The sequence below is a fragment of the Coenobita brevimanus genome, chromosome 71 (assembly GCF_032717465.1).
Source record: "Coenobita brevimanus isolate Jiangsu-jjx chromosome 71, ASM3271746v2, whole genome shotgun sequence".
NCBI lineage: Eukaryota > Metazoa > Arthropoda > Malacostraca > Decapoda > Coenobitidae > Coenobita > Coenobita brevimanus.
In genome coordinates, this window is record NC_137024.1 from 21110186 (window position 1) to 21129009 (window position 18824).

General features: G+C 41.3%; 1 protein-coding gene across 1 annotated transcript in view; it reads left to right on the forward strand.

The window, feature by feature from the left end:
* LOC145406698 (potassium voltage-gated channel subfamily KQT member 1-like) overlaps positions 1-18824 on the forward strand; it is a 553790-nt gene that overhangs the window by 181664 nt on the left and 353302 nt on the right. Inside the window, exon 5 of the mRNA XM_080277799.1 lies at positions 60-203. Within this exon, the coding sequence (XP_080133925.1) occupies positions 60-203 (144 nt within the window). The remainder of the gene's footprint in view (positions 1-59; positions 204-18824) is intronic.

Consider the following 18824-nt stretch of genomic DNA (forward strand, 5'->3'; position numbering starts at 1 on the left):
ACTGTATATGTTTAGAATTAGTGCATTTCAGTCTAATTACAATTTGTTTTCTTTCATAGGAGTTGATTACAACTCTTTACATCGGTTTTCTTGGCCTCATCTTCTCATCCTATTTTGTATACTTGGCCGAGAAAAAAGATGATCAAGATGATGATGGAGATGGGGACTTCTCTAGTTATGCTGATGCCCTCTGGTGGGGTGTGGTAAGTTATACAGTTAGTGTACTGGTTTATTGTTATGTTGATTCATGTGGTCGGTGGAGGCGCCCATCATCCACACACTTAGTGAAGTGATACTCTATTCCAGGATAACTATACATTGAGTAACAAGGCAAAAGATTTCCTGTAATCCAGGAAATCATTCAGTACGCTGGGTGGCAACCTTATCGTTATGTTATGTGTTTTTAGGCGGCTTCCCGCACTAGAAACGCCTAGGATGCGGCTGGGTCCTTCCTAGACAGGAGCTTAAATATCAAGAGAGAGGCAGGGCACAAAAACTCAGGGCAACAACCTTACATGTATATTGACAAATTCGATGCTTAGGAACAGGTAGATGTCACAAAACAGTAATCTAGACAATTATAAGACATGTACTGAGATCATGGGTGGCAGTATCACACAGGATACTGTTTGGACAATAGTTTTGGGTCAAAGTGAACAGCACACTGTACAGTAACCGTGATGTTGGGCAGGGAGAATTATTCACTGTCACACTAGGGGAAATTCATACTGACACTTGGGTGTGTGGCTCAGTTTTAGGCCTTACTACACTGAGGAACTTTTATTACCAGGGCTGAGACACGGATCTTGCACATTCACTGAGGTCGCTATATACACTGCTCGGCCTTTCCTCACGTCACTGTTCTCACTGGGGGTCTATCCTCAAGTCACTATATCACTAGCAGATCTTTTACTTAATTTCCCTTTTTTACATATTAATACACTGCCCTGTCTATAAGTCACAATTCCACTGTCACTGCACTTGCACCGTCACTCACTGTCGGGATCTGGGTAGGGCAGCGGTGAGGGCAGAGGGCGTCGAGGAAGCTCTCAGCCTTATTCCTGAAGGGGACGAGCCTCGCCAGGGGCCTCTGCATCCTGCGGCCACGGAACCACTCATAGGGGCGTTCTCTCATGTGTGCGGTGAAGGGCCGTGCACTGTCGAGGCTGGGAACTGGAGTGTGGCCCTCAGGACTGGGGCCAAAGAGGTTCCAGAAGCGCTCACTTAGGCACCTGACGGAGGACGAGTGTCTCCTGTGTCTGGGTGGGGAGAGATGCCGCCCGGGGGTCCTGGGGGCGGCCTTGGGGTTCTGTCGGCTGTGGTCCCCTGCAGTTGGGGACGCCATCAGGAGCTGGCTGCAGTGTCGGCCTCTGTCGGAGTCTGTCAGGTAGGGCCCATCCAGAGCCGGCTGTACTGAGAGGAGCCTTGGGGACAGTACAGGGCCTCGCCAGTAGTCCTTGGGGCTGGGACCTTCCAACTGAAGGTTGCCTCATTCGCAGTGGACAGCAGGGTCATCTGCGCCCCCACCGGTCAGCAGGTCTGATGGCAGATCACCCTCTCATAGTGGAGTCACAAGGGGCAAGGAGGGACTTTGGTGCTTCTCCCTGGCGTGGCTACTGGCTGTCCCTTCATCGTAGGTGTGGCTGCTGCCCGTTACCTGCGTGCGACTCCCTGACAGAGGCACAGGCGGAATGCGGCCACCAGCCGTAGCTGAGGCTCCATCTGGAGGACGACGTGCCAACAAGGAGTGGCTGCAGGCCGTCTCCTGCTGACGGGCACAGCTACCAGCCATCGCCTGTGTTGTGTCCTCTGAGGCAACTACAGGAGGAGAGGGGATGTACCTTTCTATCCCCAGCGCAGCTACCGGCCGTCACTGGTTCCTGTATGAGGGAATAGCAGCACCTGATGGGCTACTGGCCGTCTCCTGCCGTGTGGCCCGGCTACAGGCCATGGCCTTTTGGGGGCATGGCTACTGGCTGTTGCCTGAGCCCAGCTACAGGCTGTGGCTCTTGATGGGGAACGGCTACCGGCCGTCTCCTGAAGGGCAGAGCGGCTATCGGCCGTCTCCTGAAGGCCTTCCAAGCGGCTACCAGCTGTCTCCTGAAGGGCTGAGCAGCTACTGGCCGTTTCACAAAGGGCGTGGCTGCTGGCCATCGCTGGGGTGCTGCTTGGAGCTGAGGAATTAGCTCCACCCCGATCCTGTCGAGGGTCAGCTCGCCTGCAAGGTAGTCTCCGTTTCCTGCTACGGTGGCAGAGGGCAAGTTCCAGGTCATAGGGGCGTGTGGCCCGGGCAGACTTACATCCCTGTTGCCCAGAGTCAGGTCGCGCTCTCTCTGTCCCTCCTTAGGCTCCTCCTGAGGGTGTTGTGATACCCTCAGTGACTATTTCCAGCATTTTACTTATAACCAAACAATACGTTCCTTACGTGTAAACAAGTGGGTTGGTGGAAACTTAGTGCCCCCTCCCCAGAAAATAACTAACTAATAAGACTAACAAAATACCTTGGACCAGGACAGACCAACAAATGAAGACCAAGGTCAGTACAAAGGACATGGCACAAATTTCACCTTGGAACGTAAGGGGAGTGAATGATGAGGTGAAAGTGAGAGAGACTGTCCAGGTGATTAAGGATGCAAAAGTGGACATAAGTGGACTGACTGAAGCTAAATGGAAAGGTGAGAGTGTTAGAGAGTGGGAGTATGGATGGACTATGTTTGCGGGAGTAGGTGAGAGTGAGAGGGCAAAAGAAGGTATGTGTATTGTATGCAAGAGATGGAAGGAGAAAATTAGAGAGTATGTGTCAGTTTCAAGGAATGTCTGGGTAAGATTGAAAGTTGGAATACTAACGTGGGCAGTTGTGTGTGTATATGCACCAATGGAAGACTGTGCAAGCAGAATGAAAGAAGAGTTCTGGCCAAATGTGCATGTGTGCCTGGAAAAGTTTGAGAGGAATGAGAGAGTGCCTTTGTCTGGAGATATGAGTGGGAAAGAAGGGAAAATGAAGGATGGAGTAGTTGGTGAGTGGGGTGTGCCAGCAGAAGTACATGAGAATGGCAGTGCTCTAGTAGACATTTGTGTGGGAAGGGGGCTGGTGACAGCCAATACCCTCTTTAGACACAAAATGATCCATTGCCATGCACAGTGATGAAAAGGGTGGTGAACTGGATGAATGGAAGGCAATAATTGATTATGTATGGATGGATGAAAGAATGGGAAGGTATGTAATGGAAGCAAGAGCATACAGATGTCAGGGGACTGGATTTCAGACCACCACATGGTGGCTGTGACTATCAAGGTACAGATGCGATGGATGAATAGGAGAGAAGGGCGAGAGGAAGTAGTCCATACAAAGAGGGTAGAAAGATTGCAAGAGAATGGAAAAAAGGCATATTACAAGAGAAGAGGAGGAGTGATTGGGTAAATATGTTTTGGAGCAGATGGGGGAGGTGGAAGATGTGTGCAAGATATTCACAAAAGAAGCATTGGAGGCGGTGTATGGGGTAAAGAGAAGGCAAAAAAGCGTGCAGGGAACAGCATGGTAAAATGAAGAGGTGAGACAAGCTGTGGCACAAAAGTAGAAAGCATTTAGTGAGTGGATAGGAAGCAGAGGTGTGGAGAAAATTAAGAGATGGAAGAGAGAGTTATATGTAGAGAGGAAAAGAGAGATGAAAAGATTAGTGAGAGAGTAAAAAGAGAGTGGATGAGGAATTTGGAAGGAATTTGAATGTAAAGTGGGCAGAATGTCAGAAACTGTCCTGGAAGGAGGTAATGAGAGTTAGACAGGGTAATAAAGAAGTTAGTACAGGAGTGAACGAAAAAATGGTAAACTCACAGTGGACAATGGATAAAAAGTGAGCAGGTGGAGAGAAGACTTTCAGGAAATGTTAAACAAATAAAATGAAAGTAATGCGAGTGTAAGTGGCTGGGAAATGACTGGGAGACGGAGGTGAGAAGGGAAGAAGAGATCAGTAGGATGCAAGTAGTGGAAACAATGAAGAAAATCAAAATGGGGAAAGCCCCAGGAACTGATGAAGTGTGCGGTGAAATGCTGAAGCATGGGGGAGAGACAGTTGTAGAATGCATATGGAAGATGTGCAGATTGACCCGGGAGGAAGGTAGAGTCCCGGAGGATTGGAAGTCAAGTATAATTATTCCCCAGTACAAAGGAAAAATGGAAAAAGAAGTGTGTGGTAATCAGACGGGCATTTGTCTTCTTAGTGTAACAAGAAAAGTATATGGCAGGATACTTATTGATAGTTAGGGAAATAACGGAGGATTTACCTGGGGAAGAACAGGACAGTTTTAGGAAGGGAAGACGTTGTGTGGATAGATACTCATCCTTAGGTCTTTATTGGAAAAGTTTCTAGAGAAAGGAAGTTGTATGCGGCCTTGATGGATTTGAAGAAAGTATATGACAGGGTGGATAAACAAGGAATGTGGAAAACATTAAGAATATATGGATTAAATGGGAAGCTGTTGAATGTCATGAAGAGTATGTATGAGGGCATTAAGGCTGCAGTGCGTGTGGATGATAGTGAATATTTCTGCCGGAATGTTGGATTGAAACAGGGATGTGTCATGTCTCCATGGTTGTTCAGTCTGTATATGGGTTGGGTTATAAAAGAAATACAAGGTAGGGATGCATATTTTGGTACCGTCCTAATGACGGAGGGCAACGTTTGAGAACTTCCTTGTCCGTTGTTTGCGGATGATACTGTATTGTCAAGTGAAGATGAAAGGGAACTGCAAGGTTTGGTGATCGAGTTTGGGAGAGTGTTTAAGAAACTGAATTCTAGGGAAGAGTTAAGTTATGGCCTTCGAGAGAAATGAAGTCACTGAATGCACAGTGAGGTTGGATGAGGAGGAAATAGAAAATGTGAGTGCATTTAAGTACTTGGATAGTGTGATAATTAAGGAAAGAAGTTTGGAGGATGGAGTGCTTGAAAGGGTATAACAAGGAAGAAGGAGTTGCTGATTCTGAAAACAGTGATAAGGAATGGAGAAGTGAGCACGGAAGTAAAAAAGTCGCTGCATCAAAGTGCAATATTGTGATACCAGCTCTAACATATGGAAGCGAAGTTTGGATGTTGTTGGAAGGACACAAGTCAAGAGTGAGAGCAGTGGAAATGAGTTATTTGAGAGGAGCATGTGGAGTTACATTGAGTGACAGACTGACAAATGAGGAAGTGAAGAAGCATTGTGGTGCGGATGTGATAAAAGGCGTTTGGAGAAATATATTGAGGTGTGTTTTTTTTTTTTTTTTACTCATTGAAGAAGGAACCAGAGGCTAGAAGCCTGTAAGACTGTTTCTTCAAAAAAAGAAGATGGTGGAGAGCCAAATTTAAGATGCCTGGACAAACTGCATTTGGAAGACTAGAGGTCATAGACAGTAGGAAATACAGATAAAAGAAGACAGTTCCAGAGTTGACCTGTTGCATACATGAAGGACTGGGAGTAACGGTTAACTCTTGCATTAGAGAGCTGGACAGAAAAGGGATAAGATTTTGCTGCCAGGCAGGTGCTATGCACCCGCCATAATGGTGGAAGGATGCAAGCAGACAGTTCAGAGGAGCAGTGACCATTGAAGTAGAGATAGAAAAGAGATAAAGATGGAACAATGCTGCGAAGAGGCACAGGTTGAAGGGAGCCAGAAAGAGGAGAAGAGTTAATGAGACAAAAAAACATTGACTCCACCTTCTTGAGAAGAGCTTATGTGGATGACCTGCTCAAGCATGAGAGCTGTGCTTTACGCAGGCGATTAAAACCCGTGTATAAAGTCAACATCTATGCATGGGTAAAGACAGCACGGAGTCGGCTTAGCACACTTAATATTTTGGAGATAAATTTTACAATTGAGGTAGTATGATCTTTCCAAGATAAATCCCAAGAGAAAGAAACGCCAAATATGATTAAAGATGAAACAGGACTGGATTGGATATTGTTAAAAATTAGAGGATACTCCTGCGGAAGATTTTGACGAGTTAGGCCATGTGGAGGGGATGGAGAGTGAGAGAGTAACGAGAAGAGTGTATGTGAGTGAGCTGGAGGGAGGGAGAGGGTTGGGGAGGCTGAGGATGAAGTTGAGGGATGGAATGGAGAGGTATATGAGAGAAGGGGGTGTAAGCTGGAGGGAGGGCAGTGAATTGGGAGAGGACAAGGCGCCATGGAGGTGTTTAGTTTGTGGCCACCCCTTCCGGGATTAAGGCGTCTGGCAATAGATATGTAGATAGACCGATTCATGTACAGTACTGTGTCAGCAAATGTTATACACTGCTTGCTTTATTTAAAAATGATGCATGGTGGACCCAGTTATTTGGGTTAGCATGCACGGCAGAGAATACTGGTACCAGATATCATTGTAGAAGATTCATTATGCAGTTTCACTTAAAATTCAATTTTGCTAAGACCCGAAATATCCATTTTGCCCTCCAAAATTCAGTGGTAGACAGTCTTAGGTTAGCTAAATTATACTAACATCATGAGAAGCTGTCATTGATTTACCATTTTTCAGTGTTCTGCACACAGTGGCCATTGAATATCCACATTACAGTACTGTAGTTTGTTTTCGGTATATAGATAGATAGACAGATATAGACATAGTCATATATATATATATATATATATATATATATATATATATATATATGTACAATAGTTGGTAACTTTATTAACCAGCCAAGTCAGCAAGTTGGTTGGAGGAGGGTAAGTGCCCCTCCCCGGGAAACAACTAACTAAAACGACCAAAAATACATCAGACCAGGACTGACCAACAGGTCACGACCAAGGAGTGTACAAAGGACATGGTGCGGATTTCACTGTACAATGCGAGGGGTGCGAGTAATGAAGTGAAAGAGAATGTCCTGGTGCTTGAAGATGCAAACGTGCACATGTGGATTAACTGAGACTAAATGGTGATGTGAGAGTGTAAGAGTGGAAGTATGGATTGGGTGTACATGTGGGAGTAGGTGAGAATGAGAGAGCAAAGGACAGTGTATGTATTGTTGTGTGCAAGAGATGGAGGGAGGATATAAGGGAGTATAGATCAATTGGTTCAAGGATTGTGTAGGCAAGACTGGAGGTAGGAATACAAGCATGGACAATTGTGTGTGCTTATGTGTCAATGGAAGACCGTGCAAGCAGAGTCAAAAAAGAGTTCTGGGGAATATGGAAAAGTTTAAGAGGAGTGAGAGATTGTTTTTGACTGGAGATATGAATGGAAAAGTAGGGAATGTGAAGGTGGATGGAGTAGTTGGTGAGTGGATGTGCCTGCAGAAGTGGATGAGAATGATAGTGCTCTAGTGGATATTTGTGTGGGGAGGGGGTTGGTGACAGCCAGTACCCTCTTTAGGCACAAAATGATCCGCAGATGTACATGGTGAGTGATCGGAAGGGTGGATGGTGAACTGAATGAATAGAAGGCAATGATTGATTGTATGTCTGTGGATGAGAATGAGATGGTACGTATTGGTTGCAAGAGCATATAGAGATTGTGGGAGTGGACTTTCTGACCATAACTTGGTGGTGGTGAAAGTCAAGGTATAGATGTGATGGATGCATAGAAGGAGAGGACAGGAGGAAGTAGTCCATACAAGGAGGATATAAAAGTTGCAAGAGCATGAAAAAATGGCAGAATATATGGAAGAAGTGGAGGAGCGGTTGGGTAAATATGAACTGGAGCAGATGGGGGAGGTGGAAGGTATGTGCAAGATAGTCACAGAAAAAAAAAATCTGTGCAGCATTTGAGATGGTGTGTTGTGTGGAGAAAAGACGAAAAGGGGTGCAAAGAACACCGTGGTGGAATGAAGAGATAAGTTGTAATGCAAAACGAGAAAGCATATTGTGAGTGGATGAGAAGCAGAGGTATGGAGGAAGTTTAGATATGAAATAGAGAGTTATATTTAGAGAGAAAGAGACATGAAAAGATTAGTAAGAGTGAGTAAGAAGAGTGGATGAGGAATCTGGATGGAAGTTGAGTGTAAAGTGGAGGGAATGTAAGAAAATGTTCTGGAAGGAGGTAAAGAGAGATGACAGGATGATAAAGAAGGTAGTTGGGGAGTAAGAGATATACTAGTAAATGGTAGTCTGCTAGTGTGGAAGGGAGAAAAAGTGAGCAAATGGAAAGAACACTTTAAGGAATTGTTAAACATAGGAAATGAAAGTAATGTGAATATAAATGGCTGGGACAAGGAGAGAGGTGAGAAGGGTGGAAGGGATCAATAGGATGGAAGTAGTGGAAGGCACTGAAGAAAATCAAGATGGGGAAAGCCCCAGGATTTGATGAAATGTATGGTGAAATGCTGAAGCACGGGGGAGAGATAGTAGTAGAATGGATATGTAAGATCTGTAGATAGGTCTGGGAGGAAGGTAGAGTCTCGGAGGCTTGGAGGTCAGGTATAATTATTCCCCTGTACAAAGGAGAAGGGGGAAAAGAAGTGTACAGTAATCATTGAGGCATTTGTCTTCTTAGTGTAACAGGAAAAGTATATGGTAAGATACTTACTCACAGAGTTTGGGAATTAGCAGAGGAATCAGTTGGAGAAGAACAGGGAGGTTTTAGGAAGGTAAGAGGTTGTATACATCAGATATTCATCCTAAGGTCTTTAGTGGAAAAGTTTCTAGAGATGGGGAAAGAAACTGAATACGGCCTTCATGGATTCGGAGAAAGTGTATGTCAGAGTTGACAGACAAGGAAAATGGAAAATATTAAGAATATATGGAGTAATTGTGAAGCTGTTGAATGCTGTGAAGAGTATGTAGCCTATGCAGTGCGTGAGAATGGTGAATTGAGTGAATTCTAACTGAATGTTGGATTGAAACAGGGATGTGCCATGTCTCCATGGTTGTTCAATCTATAAATGGATGGAGTTGTAAAAGAGATACAAGGTAGGACAGTGTATGTTAGGGAAGCCTTAATGAGACAGGGAAGCATTTGGAAGCTTCTGTTCTGTTGTTTGCAGATTATACTATATTGTTAAGTGAAGGCGAAGGGGAACTGCAAGTCTTGGTGAATGAGTCTGGAAGAGTGTTAAAGAAATGGAATGTAAAGGTGAATGTAGGGAAGAGTAATGTTGTCTTCGAGAAAAATTGTCACTGAATGTAACGTACAGTGAGGATGGATGATGAAATGGAGAGTGTGAGTACATTTAAGCACTTGGGTAGTGTGATGAGTAAGGATGGAAGTTTAGAAGTTTAGAAGATGAAGTGCTTGAAAGGGTACAACAGGGAAGAGAGGTTACAGGTTCTTCGAAAGCAGTGATAAGAAATAGGGAAGTGAGCACGGAAGTAAAAAAGTCACTGGATGATTGTACTGTAATACCAACTCTAACATATGGAAGAGTAGCTTGGACCTTGTCGGAAGGACGCAAGTCTTGAATGAGAGCAGTGGATATGAGTTACTTGAAAGGAGGCTGTGGAGTTACATGGAAAGACAGACTGATAAAAGAGGAAGTGAAGGAGCATTGTGATGTAGATATGGTTGCCACCAAATGTCATAAAAGACTTTGTAGTTACTTGTAGAGATGTTATATATATTAGACTTGTGGACGAGCGGTTGTTATACTTGAGTTGTTTGTAAGTAGATAATCTTGGTTCCCATTTGTCATGCAATGACAGGAGAGATAAAGAAGAGTATGGGACTATTTTTATTTGTCTTGGAAATATTAACAAGTCTCTCACACACGAGTGAGTATAAGTAGAGTCCCTGTCTCCCTGTCTCGCTCTCTCTCTCTCTCTCTCTCTCTCTCTCTCTCTCTCTCTCTCTCTCTCTCTCTCTCTCTCTCTCTTCCAAGTTGCTAAGCCTTTCTCCCCACTACCTGCCGATTCTATGGCCTCTCTCCTTCTGAGCTCTCTTTCCTAAATTCTGGTGAAACAGGGGTCGGGTCACGTGTGTTCACTGTGGTTGGAAAGTTCTAGAAGCCTGTGTGTGAGTATGTGTGTATGTGTATGTATGGTCACTAGGCTTTGTTCACCTGCTGTTTCGCTGACAAATTAACTGCATCATCTCCTGACTTGCTACTTCCTAATCTGTCGTCAGCTTTTCCTCAGTTTAACTTGCAAGATCATTTCCCATTCCCAGGCTCGCATAGAGCTGTCTATCTGTCTGTTTATCTATCTATCTATTATGATTTGTAAATATAATATGGACTCATAACAGAATGCGTTTGGAGAAACACAATGAGATGGTTTAGTCATGTGGACATGCCAACATGGAGGCATTTTTCTGTGTGGCCTCCTTTAAAGAATTAAGGTGTCTGGCTGTAGATACTGTTTTCTTACCTAATTGTATCGTAACAGGAATGAGTCAGGCTCGTACTGTCTCATGTATTAAAGCACTTTTGTCATACATATGCCTAAATTTATGAATTGTTTTGGCACACACTGTGTCATTCGGTAGTACATTCCATTAATCAATTGCCCTATTTGGGAAACTGAATTTCCTTACGTTTTTATCACCTCTCCACCGATCAATTTCCCTTATTGGGAAACTGAATTTCCTTATGTTTTTATCACCTCTCTTTTTATGTCGTTTTTTGCAATGCTGTCATGCTGATGCTTCCCCATGGGCAATGTTCTCATTTATGTCTATTTTCTCTTTCCCTGAGACACATTTATTTAGATAATCATCATCCACTCACTTGATGTAGTGCTGCCTTCTTCTTCCTTATCCTTTATCATTCTTTTTCTGTGCCTGCCCTCCTCTCTTCCTATATCTCCCATCTTTCATGTCACTTCTTATTGCTCTTCTTTCCTTTACAGGTGGATTTACATTGAGTGTCAAGCCAAATGGTTTCCTGTAAGCCAAGAAACCATTTACAGTGCTGGGTGGTAACCATATAACCAACCCATACGTGCTCCCTACGTTTCAGGAAGTGGGTTGGTGGAGGGTTAGTGCCCCTCCCCATAAAACCAATAACTCAAAGTCAAATGGCCACCCCTTACGGGATTATGGCGTCTGGCAATAGATAGAATAGAGATAGATGTCTCCTCTTTTCCTTCTTTCCTGTAGTGCTGATAGATTCAGTGTTTCTAGTCTTTCTTCGTAGCTTAGACCCCTTAAGCTTGGTATCCATCTTATTGTGGCCCTTTTTCAGTGTTTTTTTTTTTTTTTTTTTTTTTTTTAGATGAGGATTCCAGACTACTGATGCATACTACAGGGTTGGACTGATGAATTATGTTGTTATCCTTCTCAGCATGACTTCATTTATGTATGTGAATACTATTCTCATATTAGCAAGCAGAGATAGTCTGTTACTGATAATCACTCCTAGATTATTCTCTCTTTCTGATACGTGTAGGGTTGAACTTCCTAACTTATAATTCCAATTTGCTCTATTCTCACTTTTTTCCAGACTTAATTACATGACACTTGTCCACATTGAATTCCATTTGCCATTTATTGCTCCATTTATGAAGTTTATTTAATTCTTGTTGTAGCTCAGTGCAAGAGTCTGTGTTAGTAATTCTCCTTTGTATTTTGCATCGTCAGCAAACATATTTAGATAGCTTCCATTTCTAATGTTACTATCTCATTTATGTATACTAAAAACATAACTACTACACTTAGTGTAGTGGTACTTCGTTTTTAGGGTAACTGTACATTGAGTGGCAAGCCAAAAATTTCCTGTAAACCAGGAAGGCATTTACAACGCTGGGTGGTAACCTTATAACCAACCAATACGTATTCCCTATGTGACAAGTGGGTTGACGGAAGGTTAGTGCCCCCTCCCCGGAAAACACCTAACAATACGAACAAGAGCATTGGACCAGGACTGATCAACAGGTGACGACTAAGGATCAAACAAAAGACATGATATGGATTGTTACATGGAATGTAAGGGTTGCAAATGATGAGGTGATGGAGATTGTCCAGGTGATTCAGGTTGCAAAAGTGGATGTATGTGGATTAACTGAAACTAAATGGGAGGTGAGAGTGTGGGAGGATGGGAGTATTGTTGAGGTATGTGCGTGGGAGTAGGCAGGGGCGGATTTAAGGTGTGTGGGGCCCTAGGGCGGTGACGTTATGGGGCCATTAATGGGCGAGCGAAGCGAGCCCTTACAGCTGGGGGTCCGGGGGGGGGGGCGCTGTAAGCCCTCCCGGAAAATTTTTGAAAATGAGCACCTCTAGACTCACTTTTGAGGCCCATGTAGAGATAAAAATTATACTTTCGAAACAATATTCAATTTATTAAGAAGTAGCCAAATGACCAATTTTCACTAAAAATTGGTCAATGGTCACAACAAAACACAGGAACTTTGTTTAAACATTAAGGAAAAATAAAATATAATAATAATAGTAGTAATAATAATAATAATAATAATAATAATATTATTATTATTATTATTATTATTATCATTATTATTAGCAATAAGAATAAGAATAGCTGCATTACCTTCTTTGGCATTACACATTTGGTTTTTTGAAGATTAACAATAAAAATTAAATATTTCATAATCATATACCTAACCTAATGAGTAACCCACTGACAATTGCGCATGGATGTTATATAAGCTTTTCTGATAACAGGCACTGGAATTCAACTTGTGCATTCTTGCTCTAAACATAAAATAATTCAATGGTTGTACAAGAGTATTTTCTGCTTCACCCACTTAGATTTTCTATCACATCAGAAGTAGCTCCGTATCATCATTTGCACATAACATTGCCAAAGTTAATGTGTAGTAATAATTTTGCTTGATCTTTGATAAAAATAAATTGCTGTACTACCTAATCACAGTGAGTCTTGAAGTATCATTCAGCAAGTTTAAAATACAGTATAACATATTTAGATATGTAATAATTAGCTAGTAAGTCATAACATATTCAGAGCTGAGCTGTATGAGGAATGCGAGGAAATATAGTGAGGATCCTTAATAATTAGTTGCTCTCAAATACTTAGCCAGATACAGTACTGTATAATTATACTGTATTGCAACATTAACTAATATATATATATATATATATATATATATATATATATATATATATATATATATATATATATATATATAATAAAATTCCTTCTCCTATTTTTTCTGTACAGGTATTGTATATAGATTTACTCTGAAATACTTAGCCAAAGCCAATAATAGTACACTGTATAATGTTGTAATACAACATGAGCGAAAAATAAAAAAATCAACATATTATTCTATACAGTTATTGTAGACGGGTTTACTCTCAAAGACTTTGCCAGACAGGCCTACGGTACTGTATGTGCTGTAACGCAACGTGAACTAAAAAATACTTAACATTTCCTTTTATGTAATATTTATCATTTATGGGTTTATTCTCAAGTACTTAGCCAGATACAGCATTGTTTAAGCAATAATACACCATTAACTAAAGAGATCCTTAACATTGTGTTAATATAATAATATGGGTTTACTCTCAAATAATTATCCAGATACATTACTGTATAATATGCATTAATAGAACATATCAGGAATGGGTAACAAAAAAAAAAATTAATTAATTAATTTTTTTATATAATGTAAATGGAATTCACACTCATTTACTGTACTGTACTTAGCCAAATACAGTACAGTACTATATCTGTTCCAGTACAATATATATATATATATATATATATATATATATATTCTGTAACGGTTTACTCTCATATACTTAGCCAGTTACTCTACTGTAAGTGATATAATACAACATAAACTTTCAGTTTCTACATATTCATTCACTGTATATGAGAAGCCTAATTTAATTAAAGATTTCTACTTTCACTACAATCTAGATCTTATAATATATATGATAGAATGTTTCATTAAATAATTAAATTAAGGCTGAATAAACTAGTGTCAAAATCAGATAATGATTGAAAAACTAACAATGATTGTAATCCCAGTTGACTGATACCCAATGTGTTTATTGCACTCAATTTGTTGGGTACATTTAACTATTTTTCAGTCAGTTTTGAAGATCGGGAAAATCCTTTTTCTCGAGCCTTCTGATCTGCAAACTGTTTGATGACATCAGTAAAATGAAGCTTCCTTAATTTCTCATGCTCAATGCTCAACAGGGTAAGTGAAGACAAGTGGTCCTGCCCCATGGTGTTTCTTAGATAATTCTTAATTAACTTCAGTTTGGAGAATGACCGCTCCCCAGTGCAATTTGTGACAAACATGCAGAGATAGAGCCGTAATACAATTTCAACATTAGCAAATGTTTCTACCATGTCATGTCTGTGAATTACCTGATACATTTCTAGTTCAGGACTTTTTGCAGCCTTTGCACCACCTGATAAAGGGGCAGTTTCAGATGAATCTCTTGGAATGGACTTCATACGGCGTGCAAATTGCAAAAGTTCTGCCTCCAACCCAGCCTCCAAGTCCTTAGGACAGGAAGACACAAGCTTTTCAGCAGCTGCTTTAAGCTCAGTGGTCGTTTTGTTTGAAATTTCTGATAAAAAGCCAAATCTCTCTCGAAGATCGCTGTAAGCTCCAAAGCGTTGTTGTAGGGCAGCACAGGGCTTGTCAATGATGGGCAAGAATGCAGTCACTCTAAACTTGTCTCTCCCTGTCAATGTAACATCCTCTGCGGAGTCAAGTTCATCGTGGTGACGTTTGCGCTTCCTAATACACTGCGTGTCGTCCTTGTATGCAGCATTACCCATAGCTGTCACATCACACTTAACCATAGCTTTTGCTTCAAAATCATCAAACTTGGATCTCAGGTCTTCAACAAAGTGTAAAAGAGACTCTAGCAGTGTGACAGCTGTGTTGAGGGGGAGTCCAGGTTTTTGCAGTTGGATACTGGTACTCTGAAACCTTTTCAATACTGTATCCCAAACCTCAAGAAGAATTACTGTTTCAAGTTCTTTCAAACCTTTGAGAAGACCACTTGCTTCATCTCTTGTTTCAGCTGGCTGATTCTGATCTGAGGAAAGCTCTTCCAGAACAATGATGTTTTGTTTGTGTGCTCTACTGAGAGCAGCTACAGCACCTGCTCGTGCTGACCAACGAGTGTCTGAGAGTTTCTTATCAACTTTCAGCTTCTCATCTTTATGAGTCTCTAGTACATCACAGTGTCTCCTCCAACGATAAGTAGATGCAACAAGAAAGGTGTAGATCTTTTGTATCAGAGCAAACAATGACACTGCAGCAGGGCAGCTTTCTGCAGCACACTTACCCACCAGGTTTAAGGAATGAGCCATACATGGTATGTACTCAGCTTCACTACACTCATTCTTGATTATCTGTTGGGTCCCTTGATATTTACCAGACATGTTGCTGGCATTATCATAGGACTGTCCTCGGCAGTCGGTAACTGGAATGTTCTTCTCATTAAGAAAATCAAGAACAGTTGTAGCAATATCTTTGCCAGTGTGGCTTAGCATGGGAATAAACTGCAAAAATCTTTCAACTGGACCTGTAGTAGGCTGTACATAGCGGATTGTAAAGGTAAGTTGATCCATGTGTGAAATATCAGGTGTGGAGTCAACAGAAATTGAGAAGTACTTTGCTGTTCTTACTTCATCTATTATTTAGGTCATAACATTTTCTGCCATTACTCCAATAAGTTCCTCAGAAATGACATGGGACAAGTAGGAAGTAAGACCACAACCTCTGTTTGCATGTTTCTTGATATGTGCTGCCAAGAAACTGTCGTATATGCTAAACAGCTCTAGAATGCCAAGATAGTTTACATTGTCTACTGATCCAATTACTTCATCTTTACCCCGAATGGCTAGCCCGCGTTCGCAAAGTCGCTTTAGAACATCTACACACCTTAATACTGCTTGCCAGTACTCACATTCACTTTCATATTGCTGTACTAGATCAGAGTCAATACAGGCACCCGCAGACTTTCGAGATATCATTTCGACCATAGCTTTTCTGTGCTGATCTGACCGACTGTGAGATTCTATGACATGCCTAGCGTTCTTCCAACCATTGAAGCCAGTTGTGAATGAGCTTTCCACATTTGAGATAAGTTTGTAAGTAAAACAATACACTCTACCAGTGGTTTTAGAGTAACAGAGCCATTTAAGATCAATCTCTTGGCCAGATAATGAATGAGTGCGAGTGAATAATGTCTTTGTACAATGCCGGTGTCATATGCACGGAGTGACTTTATGCTGGAAGTTACCGTTCCCTTCTCTATTAAGCCTAAATTAACTTAACCTAACCAAACCTAACCTAACCTTAACCTAACGTTATCCTAGATCAACCTAACCTAAATAAACCTAAAATAAGCTAATTTTAATTCACGAAATGACTAATTTCACAATCTGCCTGTAACATACATATATATCTATATTCATATATATCCATATATCGACCTATAGTTACCTACAGGTCGATAAGGCATCCAACTATCTTCCTGACACATGTATTTCATACAATGTTGTTGATAAATGGCACAAAATATAAGAAAACATAGGGATACTTTCAAAATAGAAGCTAAACGGCCACTCTGCGCACGCTCACTGAGCGAAACGGTTACTTCCAACATAAGTCACTCCGTGCATACGACACCGGGTTCTGTCTAGCTCTTTCACAGCTGACTCCTTAAAGTCACCATCACAGTGTCGACATTCTTCGTTTCCCCTTTTCAACCAATAGTCACGCACTTTTAAAGGAATTCTTGTGGGCCACAATCCAAGATCACTTTCAAATCCTTGTTTAGTACCGGTATTCATAACTCTCACTTCCTCTTCTTGTTTTACTGAAACCTGGCTTCTGTATGCTCAGCTGTCGGACTCTGTAAAGTTTTACTTTGCTCAGTAACATGGGCAGAGCCATTTGTTGCTTCACTAACTACGCTAGGTTCAGTACTAGTCGTTTCAGGCGTAACTGGTGTCTCTCCTATTGTACAGTCAGTCTCAGGCATCGTATCTACCACATCGGCTCTAACGCTTGTACTTGGTTTATTTAAGCTAGGACCAGATTCAGTGTGAGTTTGTGATGTTGCAGATTCAGATACTGTGGGATATGTCAACCACTGAGATATTTTTGGCAGTTTTTTTACTCTTTCCATTTCTTCCGCCTTCTCTTGTCGTTTAACATAGCCAGCTTTATACTTCCGCCCTTTATCACGATCACGACTTGTTGATTTCTCCATTGTGCCTCACTGCCTTATCTTGAACTTAAGATCATACACTAAACTTACCTAGAGAGAAAAATTTGACTGATCATATTTAGGCAGTACTATATGAAAATGTTAATATCCTGTCTCTCTCTCTCTCTCTCTCTCTCTCTCTCTCTCTCTCTCTCTCTCACACACACACACACACACACACACACACACACACACACAATGCAAAGGCTAAAAATCAAGGCTATCATTACTATTGAATGCTGGAAACTAACAATATTCTATCAGTAATAATAATAATAATAATAATCAAGAGATGTCCAGAATCCCATTGTCCAAAGTTCAACCTACAAGGATAATTTAGGATAGAGACATACAGGGTCTCCCCACTAGACTTGTAGTTGTAGGGAGGGCTAGAGCCTTGGCCTAAAGGTTCTTATATAGGAGCTTTCATATTTCTAAGACTGATGACATTTACAGCAGAGACTATTACATAAAGATCTTATAATATAATCACTGATGGGGCCCACCACCCATACGGACCAACATCAAATGAACACCCCATTGATCTATAAATAGCCTGTGCTGTGGCTATGGGTGCCAGGGTTAAATAGACCTGCTGGCCCTGTCTTTGAGGAAGGCATGATGCCTCCCTCAAACTCTCAAAGACAGGGTCAGCAGCTCAGGCATGACATCAAAATATCTAACCCGAAAAAAATTCAAGGTTCCAATACGATTATTGATAAAATGAACTTACTATCTCTATCTGTACGGGTCAGCTTGGGTCTTGAACTTCTTGGTGGCTTTTAACTTTAAGGGCTATGCAGGCAACGGGAGCCTAATCTCCTACTACTATACCCGTGACCCGTGCAAACAAACGCCATGATAAAATTCGATTCAGAAGTGAAAAAGTCTTTCCAAGTAGGTATAATATATAATTTACATTTAAATCAATTATAACATGAAATGCTATTATTTATTTGTGAAATAGATTCACATAGTCATTATATACTCCAAGTATACAATAAGTCATTATCTACTCCAAGTATACAATAAGGTATCAAAAGTAATAAAAAATTTAAAGCAATAATTATTATTGTTTAGCAACACTATCAAAAACAAAGAAAACGGAGTCGGAGATTGGGAGGTAACAGCCGTTGTGATCTTTAAGGGGAAACTCGGCCACACTGACGATCGAATTTACGATTTTTGTTTCACGATTTTTCGTAATTTTTCTATAATTATTGTAAAATTAAGACATTAAGCTTAACTATCATAAGGCTTCTTTTACGATCATATATTCAACATTTTTTATCCAGTCCCATGAAGAATGAAACCGTGTTTTTTTTTTTTTTTTATTATTAATTTTTATTATTATTATTATTTTCTTTTTTCTGAGGCGCGGGGCCCTCACAGGCGCGGGGCCCTAGGTCATGGCCTACTCGGTCCTATCCTAAATCCGCCACTGGGAGTAGGTGAGAATGAGAGGGCAAAAGGAGTGTGTATTGTTGTAACAGATGGAAGGAGAATATAAGTGAGTATGGATCAGTTGGCTCAAGGATTGTGTGGGTAAGATTGAAAGTTAGACTACAAATGTGGGAGATTGTGTGCGTGTACACGCCAACGCAAGATCGTGCAAGCAAAGTCAGAGAAGAGTTCTGGTCAGAGAAGAGTTCTGGACAAATGTGGAGCATGCATGGAAAAGTCTGAAAGGAATGAGAGAATGTTTCTGAATGGAGATATGAATGGAAAAGTAAGGAAGGTGAAGGTGGATAGA